Source organism: Fonticula alba (genome assembly GCF_000388065.1).
Source record: "Fonticula alba strain ATCC 38817 unplaced genomic scaffold supercont2.7, whole genome shotgun sequence".
In the NCBI taxonomy this organism is placed as follows: domain Eukaryota; order Rotosphaerida; family Fonticulaceae; genus Fonticula; species Fonticula alba.
The window spans coordinates 617,332-633,762 of record NW_009242977.1 but is presented as its reverse complement, the minus strand read 5'-3'; the positions used below and the strand labels follow the sequence as shown (position 1 = coordinate 633,762).

At 69.0% G+C, this 16,431-nt stretch overlaps 4 protein-coding genes across 5 annotated transcripts; 2 read left to right on the top strand and 2 right to left on the bottom strand.

The window, feature by feature from the left end:
• The first annotated feature begins 497 nt into the window (after positions 1-497).
• H696_04340 (hypothetical protein) lies at positions 498-2,846 on the top strand. The gene is made up of 4 exons (XM_009498216.1): positions 498-591; positions 691-1,446; positions 1,592-1,767; positions 1,923-2,846. The coding sequence occupies exons 2-4, from the start codon at positions 741-743 to the stop codon at positions 2,556-2,558; spliced, it is 1,518 nt and encodes a 505-aa protein (XP_009496491.1). The 5' UTR covers positions 498-591; positions 691-740; the 3' UTR covers positions 2,559-2,846.
• Positions 2,847-4,549: 1,703 nt separating this feature from the next.
• H696_04339 (ATP synthase subunit beta, mitochondrial) lies at positions 4,550-7,752 on the bottom strand. Its single transcript, XM_009498215.1, has 4 exons — positions 7,543-7,752; positions 6,658-7,091; positions 5,767-6,468; positions 4,550-5,599 (listed from the first exon to the last, which is right to left on the bottom strand). The coding sequence occupies exons 1-4, from the start codon at positions 7,583-7,585 to the stop codon at positions 5,270-5,272; spliced, it is 1,509 nt and encodes a 502-aa protein (XP_009496490.1). The 5' UTR covers positions 7,586-7,752; the 3' UTR covers positions 4,550-5,269.
• Positions 7,753-9,946: 2,194 nt separating this feature from the next.
• On the top strand, positions 9,947-11,519 carry H696_04338 (hypothetical protein). Its single transcript, XM_009498214.1, has 5 exons — positions 9,947-10,096; positions 10,196-10,389; positions 10,514-10,809; positions 10,982-11,083; positions 11,173-11,519. The coding sequence occupies exons 1-5, from the start codon at positions 10,068-10,070 to the stop codon at positions 11,407-11,409; spliced, it is 858 nt and encodes a 285-aa protein (XP_009496489.1). The 5' UTR covers positions 9,947-10,067; the 3' UTR covers positions 11,410-11,519.
• Positions 11,520-12,724: 1,205 nt separating this feature from the next.
• H696_04337 lies at positions 12,725-14,480 on the bottom strand. Of its 2 annotated transcripts, none has more exons than XM_009498213.1 (5): positions 14,398-14,480; positions 13,771-13,853; positions 13,585-13,659; positions 13,350-13,431; positions 12,725-13,172 (listed from the first exon to the last, which is right to left on the bottom strand). In XM_009498213.1, the coding sequence occupies exons 2-5, from the start codon at positions 13,826-13,828 to the stop codon at positions 12,806-12,808; spliced, it is 582 nt and encodes a 193-aa protein (XP_009496488.1). In that variant the 5' UTR covers positions 13,829-13,853; positions 14,398-14,480; the 3' UTR covers positions 12,725-12,805. The 2 variants fall into 2 exon arrangements, with proteins under 2 accessions (XP_009496488.1, XP_009496487.1); XM_009498212.1 differs by lacking the exon at positions 14,398-14,480 and adding an exon at positions 14,169-14,372 and having other exon boundaries at positions 12,806-13,172.
• Positions 14,481-16,431: the final 1,951 nt, after the last annotated feature.

Below are 16,431 nucleotides of genomic sequence, written 5' to 3'. Positions count from 1 at the left end.
CGCGCCCCCCTCCCCCATCTCGCACGAGGACGCGGGGGGGGGGGGGGGGCGCAGCCAGGGTGCGCGAGTCACTCCGGCTAGAGACCACCGGCCACACAGGCACACCGTGCAGGCACATCGCACAGGCGTTCGGTCGGAACGGAGAGCTCCCGGTCCACGGGGCGACTTTCCCCTGCTCCGGTCTGGCCGCACGCCGGGCAGCGCACCCCGCCGGACCGCCGGGCGGGCGGCCGGGCGGGAGAGAACACCCCTCCGCCTGGCGCCCGCAACCGCAGGCCCCTACTACGGCAGGCACACGGCCGGATCTGCCCTCTTCCGGTGGCTTGAGCGCCTCGGCAGCCAGGGAGCCGGCCCCAACGAGGGGACGCCCGCCACAGTGACGCGTGCCAGGGGGGAAAGGAGAGCCAGCAAGAGGGGGGGCACGAGGGGGCAGGCACAAAGCGCAGCGACCCTGGATGGCGGTCGCCGCGGCGCCGCTCGGTCCTTCCCTTGTTCCAAACGAGAACATCTCCCCCTCTCCTCCCCGCCAAAAAAAAACCAGTGAGCCTTCGCGTCCCGCGATACTCCCCCCTTCCCGCCCAGTCACCGCTGGTACGGCCCCCACTCGCAAGTGCCGATACGCACACCCACACGCGCGCCGCCCTAACCGATCCCCCTCTGCCCCCTCTGGCCGGCCTCGAATGTGAACAGCCATCTTTGGCAGAGGCGCATACTCCGAGCCGCACACCTCCTCCGTTCCGATGGCATCCATGGATTCGGGCACCCACCTCGCCGGCACTTCGACCCTGGTGGCCGGGCATCTTGCCAGCCCGGGCGGCTCCTTGGGGAACCACTGCACCGACTTTGCCCCGGCGCACGCGATCTCCCCGCCGGCGGAGTTGCTGGACGACATGAAGGCGCCGCTGGTGAGCGGCGGTGCTGGCGGCGCCGGCGTCGGCGTCGGCGGTGGCACCGATATGGCGGCGGTGGCCACCACTGCCGCCGCCACCGCCACCGCCGCCACCACCACCTCCGCTGCTGCTGCCAACGTCACTGCCCCGGGGCAGGCCAAGCAGCCCTCCATCATGCGGCATGTGGCCCTGGGCGCCGTGGCCAATGTCATTGCCGCCAACATCAGCCACCCGCTGGAGGTGGTCAAGGTCCGCCTGCAGATGGCCGGCATGGCGGCCCAGGCGGCCAAGGGGGTGGCCCCGTCGGCCAAGCCGTCCGCGGTGGCGGTCCCCCCGGCACCGGCGACCACGGCGGCCGCGGCTCCGGTGGCCAGTCCCCCGGCCACCGCCGCCCCGGTGACCGCTGTCACCAACAGCCAGATGGCCAACGCCACCTCGGTGGCCCTGCGCGGCTCGACGGCCTCCTCGCTGGGGGCGGCGGCCGCCGCGCCGGCCACCGCCATCACCCCCCGGGTGACCATGTACTCGGTGGCCCGCGATCTGTACAAGCTCGAGGGTATGTCCCGCTCGCCCGATTTCCCCGGTCGTTGGTTTCTCTTTTTTTTTCCTTTCCTTTTCTTCGCACACTTGCCAGGCCCGCCAGCAGCATGCGCGCTGACCGCCGCCCCATCTGCCCTTCTCTTGTCGGTCTCCTTCGCCAGGTCCCCGGTCTTTCTTCCGTGGCCTCTCGGCCGCATACATGTTCCAGATCGTCATGAACGGCGTGCGTCTGGGGATGTATGATACCGTGGCCAACACCCTGTACCCGCCGAAGCCCGGCGACACGTCGGCCACCACCGCCACACAGATGCCCCTCCTGGTGACCCTGGTCGTCAGTGTGCGTGCTGCCCTCCTTTTCCCTCCTCTCTTCTCTCTGTGTCTCTCGCGCTCGCTCGCTCGCGCGCGCGCGCGCGCGTGCGCGTACAGCCCGCTTGCCCCACACATCTCACCTTCTCCCTCCACACACGCACACACACACACACACACATGCAGATCGGCGCCGGTGGCCTTGGCTCTTTCCTGGCCTCGCCGTTCTACCTGATCAAGACCCGCCAGCAGGCAGTCTTCTGCCCTCGAAGCACCCCTGGCGCCGCGGGGTCCTTCATCCACCATACCCGGGCTCTGCTCTTCCCGCCGACCTACTCGGCGGCGCCGGCCCCCCTGAGCGGCACTGCCGGCAATCACCCGGCCCTCGTCCCGGAGCAGCGCCCCAGCCTGGCGGTCCTGACGGCCCGCGCCTGGAAGGGATCGAATGTGGCGGCCGCCCGGACAGCCGTCGGGTCTTGCTCCCAGCTGGCCGGCTATGGCATGATGCTGCGCTTCCTCCGGTCAGACTCGATGGCCGGCTTCTCCCCGACCCCGGGGTCCACGGGGGAGATCACCATCGCCGCCGCCTCGGCCGCCTGCTTCACATCCATCTTCATGACCCCGCTCGATGTGGTCAGCACGCGCCTCTACGCGGAGAAGTCCTCCTCCGCCGGGGCCAGCCTCATGAGCCGTGGCCTGCAGATTGCCCGGACCGAGGGCCTGGCCGGCCTGTACAGCGGCGCCGGTGCGCTGCTTGTCCGGACAGCCCCGCACACCATCGCCGCCCTGGTGGCATGGGAGTGGCTGAAGAAGGTCGTCTAAGGCGCGCGCGGCCCTGGCCAGCCCTTTTGCCGGTGCTACCCCGCCGGGCAGTGGGCGAGGGGGCATCTGTGCCGCTTTGTCTTGTGAATTGGCTTCCCCCCACCCTCCCCACCCTCCCCAGGCACATGCCCTTCTCTGCTTCTCTCTTCCTCCCTCTCTTCTCCATAGTTCTGGAGGCGATGGCGAGTGCAGGTGGGAGAGCAGCCAGCGCGCGGGGACAGGGATGTCACATGCCGCACATTCGTCCCCAGTTGCGCGCCTCCCTCTCCTCCTCCCCCCCCCCCCCACACACACACATACGCGCACATACTCGCGCGCGCTAGCCGCATGCGGCCCGACAGAGCGAGCCGAGTCCGAGGGTGTGCTGCTCTCTTGGCCAGCACACCGCTCCTCCTCTCCTCTTTCATGGCACAGCGAACATCGAGGAACCCTCCCCTGTTCCCCCCCCCCCCCCCACACCAACTCTCCTTTGGATGGGGGGGAAAGGCACGGCGCAGCCGCGCCCGTCGTCTGCTCGTTCTTTTTTTTTCTTTTTTTCTCTCCTACTCTCCCCCTCCCCCCTCCTACCCCACTCCGGCACTCATGATGCTGGCAATGACGCCGCGTCCGCCAGGGGTTTGTCCGTGTGCCCGCACGCAGACGAGGAGGGCAGGAGGGGGCGCAGAGGGGGCGGGCAGTCTCAGCGCCCTTGTTGATTTCTGCCTCCTCCTCCGTGACACTGCAAATACAATCTCCCCAGCCTCCTCTCGGTCACGAGAGGAAATGTAGACACAAATGGTTTTCCCTCTTGTCTGTGTGTGTGTGTGTGTACGCGCGCGGCGCCGCAGCAGAGACCCCCCTCCGTCCCCGGTGGGCGAATATCCCGCACCCTGTGCATGTATGTGCGCGGGCCCGCGTCCGCAGTGCGTGTGCGGGCACGTCGAGACGAGTCCCGGCCGGGCTGCGGGGGGGGGATGCCGCACTCATGTTGGTCAGTCTGGTTGGCCTCGCCCCCCCCCCCCACCTCCCCCCCCCTCCTTCTCCTTCGCGCCCTGTTGCTCTCGGTTGAAGGCTCGGCGGGGCCCTCCACCGTTCAGGCGGCCAGAAATTGAGCCCCGCCGGGGGGACACCCCGTTCGGGAGAGGCGGGCGCGCAGAGGCCCCACGGTGATCGCTACCCAGCGGCCATGGTGGTGGCCCCCGGGCCGGTCCCCCCCACGCCCAGCTGAAGCCTGCGTCGCGCCCCCCCCCCCCCCAATTATCGCCTCCAGCAGGCCAGGGGGACGGGCAGAACGCCTGCTCCTGACGGAGGAAAAACGCGCGTCGCGCGCCTGTTGAACGCGGCATGAGCGGGCCCCGGCACGGCTGGGGAGGGGGAGCATATGGCCACGGCCGCCAGGACAGGGCGTCCAGTGGTGCACGAGGAGCGATCCGGTGACTGTGAATCACATGCAAAATGACCTGGAATGACATTCTCTTTTGTTCTATTTCGAATGCCGATTTGGTTGCGAACAGGGCTGGAGCCTTGCAAGGGGGGGTCATGCTCAAGCGTCGCGCGTTGCAGGGCTCTCGTCATCTGCTGGCAAAGGGGGGGGGGGGGGGGGGGGCGAGGGACCCGGCCCAGGGGGGGGGGGGGGGGAGGCGTAGCCCGGCGGCGGCGGTCAGAGGGCGAGAGAGTAGACGCAAAAGAATGCAATCAACTGCCACGAGAGAGGCAGCAAGCCCCCCGGCGGTTTTTGCTGCGCCGACTTCGACACACACACACACACACACAGCTGCGGGAGCCGAGAGTGGGCCCTTGGCCGAGAAGCAGGGCCAAAAAACAGACCCGACGCCTCGCGGCGGGGTGACGCTCTCTCCGACGCCGGCACGACACACGCCGACCGGCGCGACACCAGCCGAGAGAACCCCCTCGAAGCAGATCCCCCATGGACGCGCAACCGCACGCGCACACATACACACACACACACACAGACGGGAAAGGAAGGCGGCAGAGGCAGAGCGCGAATGGAGGGGACGACGCGGCATACCGACGTGTGGGGGGCTATATATTGCGCATATAGGCGTGTATTGGGAGAGGAGGGGGGGTTTCGTTGTGTGGAGCATAGAACTATGGAGAGTTATACAGGGAGAGGGGGTGGGGGGGGCGCGCGCGCGTGTGTGCACGAATGTGTAGAGGCACATCACGGCAGGCCACACACACACACGAGGGAGAGAGAGGAGAGCAAGGGGGAGGAGGGAGGAAGGGGATGGCCAGCCACAGCACGCGCAGGGGCGCGCGAGGAGGCTGAGACACCACACACATGGCTGGCCGCCGGCCGGCCACGCGCCTCTCCCCCCGCTGCTGCGCCACTCTGCTCATTCGAGGGTCGAGGGCCATGCGTGCTACTACCTGCTGGGAGGGGGAGGAGCGCGTCACACACGCGGGGGCGCGGCCCAGGCCCCCCTGTCCGGGCCCCTACCCGCCGCCCCCGCCTGTCCCTCCCCCCGCAGGGAGGAGGGGAAAGGGGGGGGGCGCGGGGAGGGGGAGGAGCAACTGGCATGCACCGGTGTTATTGTAGCGCCGGCCGCCTCTTGCCCTGTCCTCTCGCTCAGGCACACACTGCACTGCACTGCCCCGCCGCCCGCCCCCGGATGGAGAGGGCGAGAGGAGGCAGACAGGGAGGGAGAGAGAGGGGAGGAGGGGAGGGAGGGGGAAGGCGCGACAAGGGAACGGGGCGAGAGTGCGCGCGCTTAGTTGCCGCGAGACTCGAGCTGCTTGAGGATCTCGGCACCCTTCTTGCGGGCGTCGTCGATGTTGCCGACCATGTAGAAAGCGGACTCGGGCAGGTCGTCGTGCTTGCCGTCGAGGACCTCCTTGAAGGAGCGGAGGGTCTCGTCGAGGGTGACCAGGGCACCAGGGAAGCCGGTGAAGACCTCGGCGGTCTGGAAGGGCTGAGACAGGAAACGCTGGATCTTGCGGGCGCGCTCGACGGTGAGCTTGTCCTCCTCGGAAAGCTCATCCATACCGAGAATGGCAATGATATCCTGGAGGGACTTGTAGTCCTGGAGGATGCGCTGGACCTGTGTGTGTGTGTGTGCGCGCGCGCGTGTGCGAGGCGGGAAGGCGACACGGAGCGAATGCTGTGTTAGCGGAGGGGGACCAGGACGCGCGCGCGCGCGCGTGTGTGTGTGCGCGACGCATGCACGAGAGAGGGAGAGAGGGGGGGGCAGGGGGACGAGGGACGTACGCGAGTGGCAATGCTGTAGTGCTCCTCGCCGACAATGCGCGGGTCAAGCATGCGGGACTTGGAGTCGAGCGGGTCGACGGCGGGGTAGATACCCAGCTCGGCAATCGGGCGGGACAGCACAGTGGTGGCGTCCAGATGGGCGAAAGTGGTGGCCGGGGCGGGATCAGTGAGATCATCAGCCGGGACGTAAATGGCCTGGACGGAGGTAATGGAACCCTTGGTGGTGGTGGTAATACGCTCCTGCATGGCACCCATATCGGTGGCCAGGGTGGGCTGGTAACCGACGGCAGAGGGAATACGACCCAGAAGGGCGGACACCTCGGAACCGGCCTGGGTGAAGCGGAAAATGTTGTCAACGAAGAGCAGCACATCCTGGCCCTCCTGGTCACGGAAGTACTCGGCCAGGGTCAGGGCAGTGAGGGCAACACGGGCACGGGCACCGGGGGGCTCGTTCATCTGGCCGTAGACCAGGGCGGCCTTGGAGGAGCCCTCGAGCTGGATGACACCGGAGAGGATCATCTCGTTGTAGAGATCGTTACCCTCACGAGTGCGCTCGCCGACACCACCGAAGACGGAGTAACCACCATGGACTTTGGCGACGTTGTTGATGAGCTCGGTCATGAGCACGGTCTTGCCGACACCGGCACCACCGAAGAGACCAATCTTACCACCACGAGCGTAGGGGGCAAGCATATCGACGACCTGCGCGAAGGGAGGGGGGCGAAGGGGAGGGGAGGGGGGACGTCAGGACACATGTGCGTGCCGTGTGGCGCGCGGGCCAGAGACAAGGGGGGAGAGGCAGCGGACAGGCCGGCCGGCCGGCCGGCCGGCCAGCCGCGGGGCCGGGCGGGGCGGGGCGCGCGGGAGGGGGAAAGACGCCGGGCTACGAACCTTGATACCGGTGACGAGAATCTCGGGGTCGGTGGACTGGTCGGCGAAGGAGGGAGCGGTGGCGTGGATGGGGGCAGACTTGTCGGAGATGATGGGACCACGGCCATCGACGGACTCACCGATGACGTTCATAATGCGGCCGAGGGTGGAGGGACCGACGGGAATGGTGATGGGGGCACCGGTGTCCAGGACCTTCTGGCCACGGACGAGACCCTCGGTGGACTCCATGGCAATGGTGCGGACGGTGTTCTCACCAAGGTGCTGGGCAACCTCGAGGACAACGCGACCGGTGGTGGAGTCCTGGACCTCCAGGGCGGTCAGGATGGGGGGGAGCTCGTTCTCGAACTGCACATCGACGACGGCACCAATGACAGTGCGGATGGCACCGAGGTTCTTCTTGGCGGCGACGGCGGCGGCAGAGCTGTTGTAGCGAACTACGAGCGGGGAGGGGAGAAGGTGGGGCGCGGGCAAACGAAGGAGAAGAGACAAGCGGAGAGGGGGAGAGGGAAGAGGGCCAGAGGGAGGGGGGTGTGAGTGGCAGGAAGGGGGACCAGAGAGGCGCAAGGGGGATGGGAGGCAGTTGCGCCGCGTGCTGCGGGCTGCCTTTTTTTTCCTGCACCGTCGTCGCCCTCTCGCCCCCCGCGCCGGTGCCCGTGTGCGTGCGGCTATGATGCACACGCGCGGGGCACCTGCAGCACCATGCCAGGGCGCACACGGGACACATGCCGAGCGACGGCGGCGGCAGTGGTGGCGGCGGCGGCGGCGGGCGACAAATGCACGGCGCCGGGAGGCGAGAGGGGAGGAGCAGAGAGAGGAGGGAAGGGGAAAGGGGGAAAGGGGGGAAAGGGGGGAAAGGGGGAAAGGGGGACAGAAGAGCAAACGCACCGAAGCTCTGGGCGGTGTTGTTCAGAGTACGGAGGCTGAGCATCTTGTCGGAGTCCTTTGTTGAGCGCGAAAATCGGACGGCGAAAGCAGACGAAACGGAACAAAAAAGGGCTGTGGCCGGGGCCTGGGGAGGGAGGCGCCGGAATGGTCACCCTTCAGCCGCCGGCCCGAGGGAGAGAGTCAGACGGCGAGAACGGGGCGGAGAGACGCGAGGCACCAAAAGTGCAAGAGGGACGCCGTCGCCCTGCGCCGCCTCGCCCCCCACACCCGGCGCGCGCCCCCACACACACACACACACACATACACACCCCCTGCCCCCGGTGTGTCGAGACCCCCGCGGCTGGCCAGCGCAAGCCGCGCACCGAACGTGTCCGCTGGCCCCACAGGGGGGTTGGGGTGCTGCCGCCCCCTCTAGGAGCGCCAGACGGGCAGCTGGCGCGCGTCACCTCCCCCCCCCCCCCTGGCGGCTGTGTCTCTACCACCGCCGCCGCGGCCACGGCCCCTCTCGCTGCACGGCATAACCGCCGCGCCGGTGCCCCGGTGTACTTGACACTGGCGTGGGTCTGGCTCGCGGCCACGCTCGCCCCCGCTCTCGTGCTCTGCCCTGCCCCGCCGCCGGCCCGTCCAGTGACTTCCGTCTGCCCTTTTCTGCCCCGGGCCGGGCGACACTCGTGTTGGGCCGTCTCTCGCGGACTGGGCACCGGTCACCCAGGAAATAGGGTCAGGTCCCCGAGCCGGGGGGGGGGGGGGGGGTTACATAATCACCGCGATCCGGCCAGCGGCCGCCGGCACCTCCCCATGCATGGGCGGCTGGCGGCCATTTTATTTTATGTCTCGCCCGCCGGCTCCGGGGGCCAGGCCAGCCGGGCGGGGGGGGGGGGGGGGGGGGGGGGGGCAGGAAAACAGCCCCCCACTCGCGCGCGCCCTGGCTCTCCATCAGCCCAAGTGGGGCGAGGCGGACCATTTGCTCGCGCCGCCGCCGCCGCCGCCTCGCCCCGGCGGCCGGCCAGCCAACGCTTCCCCAGCGCGGGCCGCGCTGCCGGCCGCGGGCCGCGATTTGCGTCAGCGCGTCTAACGCAGGCACGGGCCCCCCGGCCCCCCGCGGTGTGGGTGTGTGTGGCTGCCGGCGGGCGTCTGCCCCGCCTCGCGCCACGGATGCCGGGCCCACATCGGCCAGGGGTTTAACAACGCAAGGCCAGCTGTGTGGGGCGCCGGGTATCCCACATCCACATGCAAGCGGGCCCCGCCCCCCCCCCCCCGGGCGGACGCGCCGCCCCCGGCGCCCACATCCCCCGCCAGCGGAGCAGAACGTGTGCGTGTGTGGGACCCGGGAACTCGCCTAGTGGGCCCAAGCGCAGGCGGGCATGCTGCTCCTGGCGCGAGGGGCCGGCAGCGAGCCGGTCGCGCTGAGGAAAAAGACCTGCCTGTGCAACCTCCATCAGCCCAGGAGGTGTGCGCATTGACCCGCACACGGCCCAACCCGCCTCCCGCCCGCCGCACAGGACCAGATGATGCAGGACCCCCCTTGCCCTCAACCTGGGCCGCCAGCCGGGAAGGCCCTCCACCCCGGGCCCCCAGCTTCGCCTCGGCCGCCAGCGCCTCTCTCTTCTCCCTCGCCCCCCGGCACTCCCGGCCCCTGTGCACGGTCTTGCGCCAACAAGGCTGGGCATTTGAAAAATGGGAAATGGTATGCACATCCGGAGGAACCTAAATCCCTAGGGTTGGCCGGCCTGCACAAGTGGGGCCAGGGACGAGCGACCAACTGATTCGAGTCTGCCACCCGGGTTTTCGGGGGGGGGGGGGGGGGCGGGGGGGGTGAAGACCGCACTCCGGCGGACCGTCACACACTCGTTCTAGGATGGTGGTGGCGGCCCGTCGCCAGGCACCGGGGCCGGGGAGGGAAACACCTCCCAGCGAAAGGGGCCTTGGGCACCGGGTTTCGGAGCAACAGCGCCCCCCCCCCCCCCCCAGGGGGGAGGCGGGGATAATAAAAGATGGAAAAAAGGCGCAGACCCAAAGGCGCCGGTGGATTACACGCCCCCCCCCCCGCGCGGAGTTGCTCTAGAAGGCTCTGCCGAGGGAGACACAGACGGCGAGACTAGGGTTCCGCGGAGGTGGAATTGCAATTCCGATATCACACCGAATATCACAGCCAATATCACAGCCAATATCACGAATTACCCATCTAGTGGGCCCTTTTCCACATAGAAATCCCGCTCCCGAGAGTGTCAACACGCCTGGGCTCCACCCTGCAGCCTCTTCCTGTGCTGATCGCGCGCCCCATTCCCCCCCCCCCCCCCCCGGCCGCCATCCGACGTTCCGGAACGCCCCGCCACCCCCCCCCCCCCCCCCCCTCTCTCTCTCTCTCTCTCTCTCTCTCTCTCCCCCCCCCCCCCCCCCCCCCCCCGCCCGCACGACAACCGCGCACATCCACGCGCGACGAGCGCACACCCTCGCCGACAATCCTCCACCCCCCCCCGCCGGCAGATCGCCCTCGCGCCTCCCTCAATCCCCGGCCCCGCGCGATGTCCGATCTCTCGTTCAAGCAGGCCAAGTACGCCTCCTCCGCCGCGCCCCGCTCCTGTTGCTGCTTTGATGCTGCCGCTGCTGTTGTGGCGGCCCACTGACTGCCCATGTCCCTTTGCCCTCGCAGTGCCTCGCGCTACCGGTCAAGCCTCCACGGGCGTCGGCGCCATGACAAGAAGCCCTCGAGTGGTGGCAAGCCCTCGGCGGCGAAGGGCGCGGCTGCCAGCCCAACTGCCTCTGGCCCCGACAACCGCACTGCCTCCTTGCAGGAGGTCTTCACCGCCCTCGCGGAGCCTGACCAGCCCGGCCTCGCCGCATACGGTGCGTCTCTCTCTCCCTCTCTCTCTCCCTCCCTCCCCCTCGGGCCAGCGCCCTTTGCCTTTGCCCCGCCCTCGCGCGCTGACGCAAGACCCACTGCCCCTGCCGGTCGCCTCCTCCCCGCCAGATGGCGTGCCCAACACCTACCCCCAAGTGCTGGATAGGCTGAAGGCCGACACTCTCCTGCTGGAGGCCCTCCGGCCAGGTCTTGTCCTTCGGCCAGACTCCTCGGTGGACGCCTGCCTGGGGCTGCTGGACGACATCTCGCAGCGAGTCCACGCCGAGCAGGCAGCCCCTGCGCCGGCCCCGGCGAAGGATTCCTTCACGCGCGTGCCGCCCAAGCTCCCGCCCGCCCTGCTGACTGCCATGGGCTCGCTCGCCCTGCACCCGGCCCTCCCGCCGATTGAGGCTCCTGCACTGGCGGTGCGTCCCTCCCGCCGGCCGCCCCACGGCCAGCCGACATACGATGCATCCTCCGCTTGGAGGGGCGCCCCAGTCATCTGCCTGCTCCCCTGCCTGGCCCCTGCTTTCTGCTTCTTCCGGTGCCTGACATACATGCATCCCGCACTGGCGGCCCATCTCCTGCCCCCTGCAGCCACAGGAGGCTGCCTCGAGCTCGGCCCAGGATCCCTCCACCTTGGCCGTGGATTCTCTTTGCCCCTCCCACATCCCGGACGCTCTGCCGGTGTGTCTCCTGGTGCGTTGATGCTCGGGCGATTGTCGCATGTGCCCTCCGCCGGCCTGGTGCTCACCTCCTGTCCGGCCTTGGCTCGCCTCCCTCCACAGACGCCGGGCTGCTTGACATCGGCCGACACGCCGGCCGCCACGGGCCCGGCGCCCTCCCCCGCGGCGGAGCCCGTCAACCCGACGCAAGTTCCGGCGACCGTGTCCCCGGCATCACCGGCCGCCTCCAGCAGCCAGGCCAGCCCCGAGGAGGCCCTTGCTCTGGGCCGGTCGATCGGTGCCCCGGTGAAGCCCCAGGATCTCGACGACCTGGAGAGCATGCTGGACTCGATGATTTGATCGCCGCATGTGCAGGGGGCGGTGGCTCATCTTGATGTCTTCCTTTCATGTCCTGACGGGGATGAGAAGGGCTGCGAGAAGGAAATACACCCCATCTCACCGGCCGGCCATTTGTCTTGCCCCTTTGTCGCCAAACATGCATGGCATACTCATCCTGATGGGGGGGGGGGGGGGGGACGTGCCCTGCACACACGCGGGGGAGGCCCCATGAGCCGCGAATCCAAAAGCCCAAAAGTCTTCCCCCTCGCTCGCCCCTGGCCACGCACGGAGAGATCCCCAGGCAGAAGAACGAGGGAGGCGGGACCAGGACGACACAACACACACACACACACACACGGGGGAGGAGAGAGTAGGTATTTGTACATATATTTCGGAAGCATGGGAATTTACAGAGGAGGGAGGGAGGGCAACGCGAGTGGCGGAGAGAAGAGGGAGGGGGGTAGGGGGAGGGGAGGGGGAGAGATGTGAAGTGGGGGGTGTTGTGCAGCGCGAAGATATGGCAACAGCTGGAGTGCGCGCGTGCGCGCATAAAAGGGGGGGGGGAGGAACGAGGGGGAAAAACGGCGAGAGGGGGGAGGGGGAGCCCCCCCCCCCCCCCCCCCCCGATCCGTGCCCTGAGAGACAGCGCGCGGTCCGGCCCCCTGTCCGCCCGGGGGAAAGAGGAGGCGCGGGGACACATCGGGGAGGGGGGGGGGAGGATGTTCCCCAAAGAGGGAGGGAGATGGGATGGAAGGACAGGTCCCCCACGCGCGAGCGCCCGAGCACCAGGGGAGGGGATGGGAAGGGAGGGGGGACAGAGAGGGAGATAAAGAGATTGGGGAGGGCGCCTTGAACTGAGTATAGGGGAGACCCACCCCTGCCCTTACGGTCTCTCGCCACCTCCCGGCGCGCGCACCCCCTCCCCACATCATCCAAGGACAGGGGGGTGTGTTTGGGTGGCGGTGGCGGCGGTGGTGGTGGTGGCGGCGGTGGTGGTGGTGGCGGCGGTGGCAGTGGTGGTGATGGCGGCGGTGGTGGGGGGAAGCTCCGAGGGGGGGCCCTTCTGCCAGTCGACCGCGGGCGAGGCGGTGGCGCCGGCGCGGTGGTCCCTGGCGGAGGGGCCGAGGGGCCTGGGGGGGCCTAGGGGCCTGGCGGGGGCTTTGAGCCGGGCTTCACAGGAGAGCCCGCCGTCGCTGGAGCAGTCCGTGCTGGCGGTGGGGGGGGCACAGCAGCTCGGGGTGCGGGGTGCGGGGAGGCGGGGCACGCCGTGCCCGTACGCGCGCATCCACACATTGCCAGCACACACACACTAACACTTACACCTGCACCAACACATACACACACACACACACACACACGGAGGGAGGAGCGATGAAGCCAGTCTTCTTTTGACGAAGGGGTTGCCTATTTCTCCCACTTAGAAGAGGGTGCAGGGGCGGCGCTTGCCGGGGCTGCTGCGGGGCTGGGACTCCTTGTGGTAGCGACGGATCTCACGGACCAGCTCGTAGAAGGCCTCGTCGACGTTGATCTTGCTCTTGGCGGAGGCCTCGATGAACTTGCAGTTGAACTGGCGGGCCAGGTCCTTGCCCATCTCCTTGGTGATCTTGCGCTCCATCTCCCGGTCGCACTTGTTGCCGACGATAATGATGGGGAAGTTGTCCTTGTCCTTGACACGGAGGATCTGCTGGTGGAAGATGTTCACCTCATCGAAGGAAGACTGGGTGGTGATGGCGTAGACGCAGAGGAAGCCCTCGCCAGTGCGCATGTACTGCTCACGCATGGCGCTGTGTGTGTGTGCGTGTGTTTCGAAGGCGGGGGGGACAGGAGGAGGAGGAGTCAGTCACCGGGTGAGGTGGGAGTGGCTGGAGGTGGGAGGGGAGGGAGGAGGGCCGGGAAGAATGGGAAGGGGGGCACTCCCGGGTGCGCGCGCCCAGCCCCTGCGAAGGAAAGTGGGACAGTACCTGTACTCCTCCTGACCAGCGGTATCGAGGACATCGAGGAGGGCAACCTCGTCGTCGATCACGCACTGCTTGCGGTACGAGTCTGCAGGGGAGGGAGGGGGAGGTGGAGGAGCCAGCGAGGGAGGAGAGCGGGCGAGGGGGGAAGAGTTAGACGCGTCGAGACACACGGGCGAGTGGATGATCGCCGGAGGCCTAGGCCAAGGACAGAGGAGGCGCGAAGCGAAAAGCAGCGTACCCTCGATGGTGGGGTCATACTCGTCAACGAAGTGAGACTGAATGAACTGAATAGTCAGGGCGGACTTGCCGACACCTGGGGGCAGGCGCAGAGAGGGAGGGGGGAACGGAGGGGGAGATCGGAAGGTGAGTGGGTCCGTGAGAATGGGAGAGGGAAAGGGCACACCAGGCAAGAGGGAAGACATACCACCACCGCCGACGACGACGAGCTTGTACTCACGAAGGAAAGGAGCGTTTTTGGACATGGTGGAAGAGAGGGGGGGAGGTGGACTGCCATTTCAGGAACGCATGTGTGTGCGCGCGCGCAGTGGAGGCAAAGAGGGAGACCGAGCGGGTTAGAAAGAAACCGAGGGGCGAGGCGGAGAGCAGGGGGGGGGGGAACCAGTGGGGAGAAACACCACAGGCAGGGGGAAGGGGGTGATGCAGAGAGGAAGAGCCTGAGGAAGGGTTGGGAGAAGATAAGAGGGGGGTTAGTCATGGGCGTCAGGAAGGGGAGGAGGGAAGAGGACAGGCAAGGGGAGGAGGGAAGAGGACAGGCAAGGGGGGAGGGGGACACGCAGGCAAAGAGGGGGAGAGGGGACGCACGGAAAGGATGGGAGGAGCATGGGCGGGCGCAGCCGAGCGCCGGGCGAGTCTCTCGCCTCCCCCCGGGGGAAGGATGCGCGCGGGGAGACGAATACGGCCCCCTTTCCCGCCGGGAGGGGGGAGGGGGACACGTCGCACGGGCACAGGGAGCTGCTCTTGCAATGGGGGGGGGAGATGGGAAAGAGCGAGAGGGGGGGGGAGGGGAGGGGGGAAAGGGCGCAGGACTTACGGGAAGAGGGGGGGGGCGTGTGGGCGAGAAAGAGGGAGGGAGGGGGAGAAGGGAGGGGAGAAAATGGCTATCGGAAAGGATAGTGTTTGGAGTAACCCGTCCCGGAAGAAGCGCCTGGCACACTGCCCCTTATAGATATTGTGGCATGCTCAACCCAGGCATGGGCGGGCCGACGCCCCCCGGCCCGGCCGGGGCCTCTGGAATGCTCGCCGAGTCGGCTCCCGCGCGCGCGCTTGCCGGCTCACTTGTTCCGTTTCTCGGGCTCGCCCGTAGCCCCGTCCGTTTCGTCCCCTGCCCGGCGGCCCCCGCCCGTTCGCGGCCCTGGCCCGGCCCCGCGCGCCAAGCCCTGGGGCCGCGCACCGAGCCGCGGGGCTCGCGCCCGCGCTCGCGCGCGCGCGCGCGGCGGCTCGCCGGTGCTTCTCCGTGTTCGGCCACCGCCGTGGGCGGTGTGCCGGAGAACAGGGAAAGACCCCCGGCCGACCGCCTGGGCCGTTTACCCCCCCCCCCCCCGCCGAGGGCGAAGCGGGCGGCGGGCGCGGGTGCGAATAATGCCGCCGACCCGAGCACACATCACTCATCCACCCGCCCGCACCCGGACGTCCGTAGGGAAAGGCACGGCACCGGGGCATGCAGCGAGTTCCGGGCACACGCCGGGCCTGTCGGTTGACTGCATGAGCAGGCTGCAAAGGGGGGGGGGGGGGGGGGAAGGGGGAGGGGCACCCGCGGCGCACACCCGAAGGAACACGATGGACGCAGACGGGCGATCTGCGTCGGCGTCGGGCGCCACGGCGCCGGGGATAAACAATGCACGTCCCTGGGCCCCCGGCGGCTGGCGGCCGGCCGCGCTGGTGAAGGCGGAAGGAGGCCGGCTCCGGCAACATCACTTCGGCCCCGGGGGGAGGGGGGGGGGGGGGCGAGACGCTGGGCGCCGGACGCTGGGAACAACAGCTGCCACACAATGGATTGTTATGCCACCTCGGTTGGCGGGCTCTCGCGCGCTCCGCAGGATGCCCCCGGAGCGGGGGTCTCGGACGCCTCGTCCCTTACGGGGCGCGGGCACGGACCGGGGCATGTACGTGCATGATGTGCCGGTGCGTGCGTGCGGGCGGGCGTGCGGGCATACGCATGCTTGCATGTGCGGCCGTTGCAGATGCAAAAACGGCCGAGGAGGGGCCCAATGCAAGAGGCAAGAGCCGCGCGGGCCGTGGAGAGAAGCAGGGGCTGCACGGGGCAGTCCAAAGGGGCCGTGCGCGGATACATCGACGCGCTTCCACACGCGCGCGCGGGCACACTCAGCCAGGCCGCCCCCCCCCCCCCCCCCCACGAGGCCATCGGTGTGCGTGATGGCGTTGTGTGGGTCTCCCCACTGGACCGACAACAATGGCCGCGAGCGGCTGATGTGGCGCCCGACCGAGCCAGGGCGAGGTGACTTGCCGCGCGCGCCCCCGCCCCCCCCCCCGGGCCACATCACGGCCGCGCCGGAGTACACAAGAGGGTCCCCCGGGAATGCCGGCCGAAGGGCCGGCGCGCGCACGCGCCCGGGAAACCCGCCCCGGCCCGCGCCCGGGGGAAGCCGCCCCGCGTCGCTGCCGCTGAGCCCTGCGCCGGCCGACACCCCCGCCCCCCCCCCCGACCGGGGCGGTCAGACGAAAGCCCGCGTCGCCCCCCCCCCTCCCGCCCCTCCTGGCCCTTCTTGCGCAGGCCTGTTTCGGCCAGGGCCGGGGGAGGTGTGCCGCGTGCGCGTGCCGGGCGGCCTCGGGCGGTCGTCTTGTCCGGCCGGCTCCCGCTCGCCGTGCCTCGCAGTCCCCTCGCGGCCTGGCGGGCGGCGCGCTGTGATGTGGGCGCCGACGGGCGGCCGCCTCCGCCAGCGCCGGTCGTCATGCTCGGACCACCGAGCCCCCGCCTGCCCCGCGGCTTCCCCGGAACGCGCGCCACATCACTTGCTCTGTTATCAAACAGGCAACACCGCCGGGAGGCTGGCGGCAGTCTGGGCACCTCTTGCCTGGTGTGCTCCCTCGGCCCCTCCCCCCCCCC

What these genes read in the sequence shown, in the direction of transcription:
- H696_04340 (XM_009498216.1), top strand. Translation starts at nt 741, where the DNA reads ATGGCATCCATGGATTCGGGCACCCACCTCGCCGGCACTTCGACCCTG. An exon ending in CGATCTGTACAAGCTCGAGG is followed by an intron (nt 1,447 to 1,591) that starts GTATGTCCCGCT and finishes CTCCTTCGCCAG; the next exon opens with GTCCCCGGTCTTTCTTCCGT. An exon ending in TGGTGACCCTGGTCGTCAGT is followed by an intron (nt 1,768 to 1,922) that starts GTGCGTGCTGCC and finishes ACACACATGCAG; the next exon opens with ATCGGCGCCGGTGGCCTTGG.
- H696_04339 (XM_009498215.1), bottom strand. Translation starts at nt 7,585, where the DNA reads ATGCTCAGCCTCCGTACTCTGAACAACACCGCCCAGAGCTTCG. An exon ending in TTCTCGTCACCGGTATCAAG is followed by an intron (nt 6,469 to 6,657) that starts GTTCGTAGCCCG and finishes CCCTTCGCGCAG; the next exon opens with GTCGTCGATATGCTTGCCCC. An exon ending in ACTACAGCATTGCCACTCGC is followed by an intron (nt 5,600 to 5,766) that starts GTACGTCCCTCG and finishes ACACACACACAG; the next exon opens with GTCCAGCGCATCCTCCAGGA.
- H696_04338 (XM_009498214.1), top strand. Translation starts at nt 10,068, where the DNA reads ATGTCCGATCTCTCGTTCAAGCAGGCCAA. An exon ending in GCCCGGCCTCGCCGCATACG is followed by an intron (nt 10,390 to 10,513) that starts GTGCGTCTCTCT and finishes CCTCCCCGCCAG; the next exon opens with ATGGCGTGCCCAACACCTAC. An exon ending in CTCTGCCGGTGTGTCTCCTG is followed by an intron (nt 11,084 to 11,172) that starts GTGCGTTGATGC and finishes CTCCCTCCACAG; the next exon opens with ACGCCGGGCTGCTTGACATC.
- H696_04337 (XM_009498212.1), bottom strand. Translation starts at nt 14,188, where the DNA reads ATGCTCCTCCCATCCTTTCC. An exon ending in CGTCGTCGTCGGCGGTGGTG is followed by an intron (nt 13,660 to 13,770) that starts GTATGTCTTCCC and finishes GCCTGCCCCCAG; the next exon opens with GTGTCGGCAAGTCCGCCCTG. An exon ending in GCTGGTCAGGAGGAGTACAG is followed by an intron (nt 13,173 to 13,349) that starts GTACTGTCCCAC and finishes ACACACACACAG; the next exon opens with CGCCATGCGTGAGCAGTACA.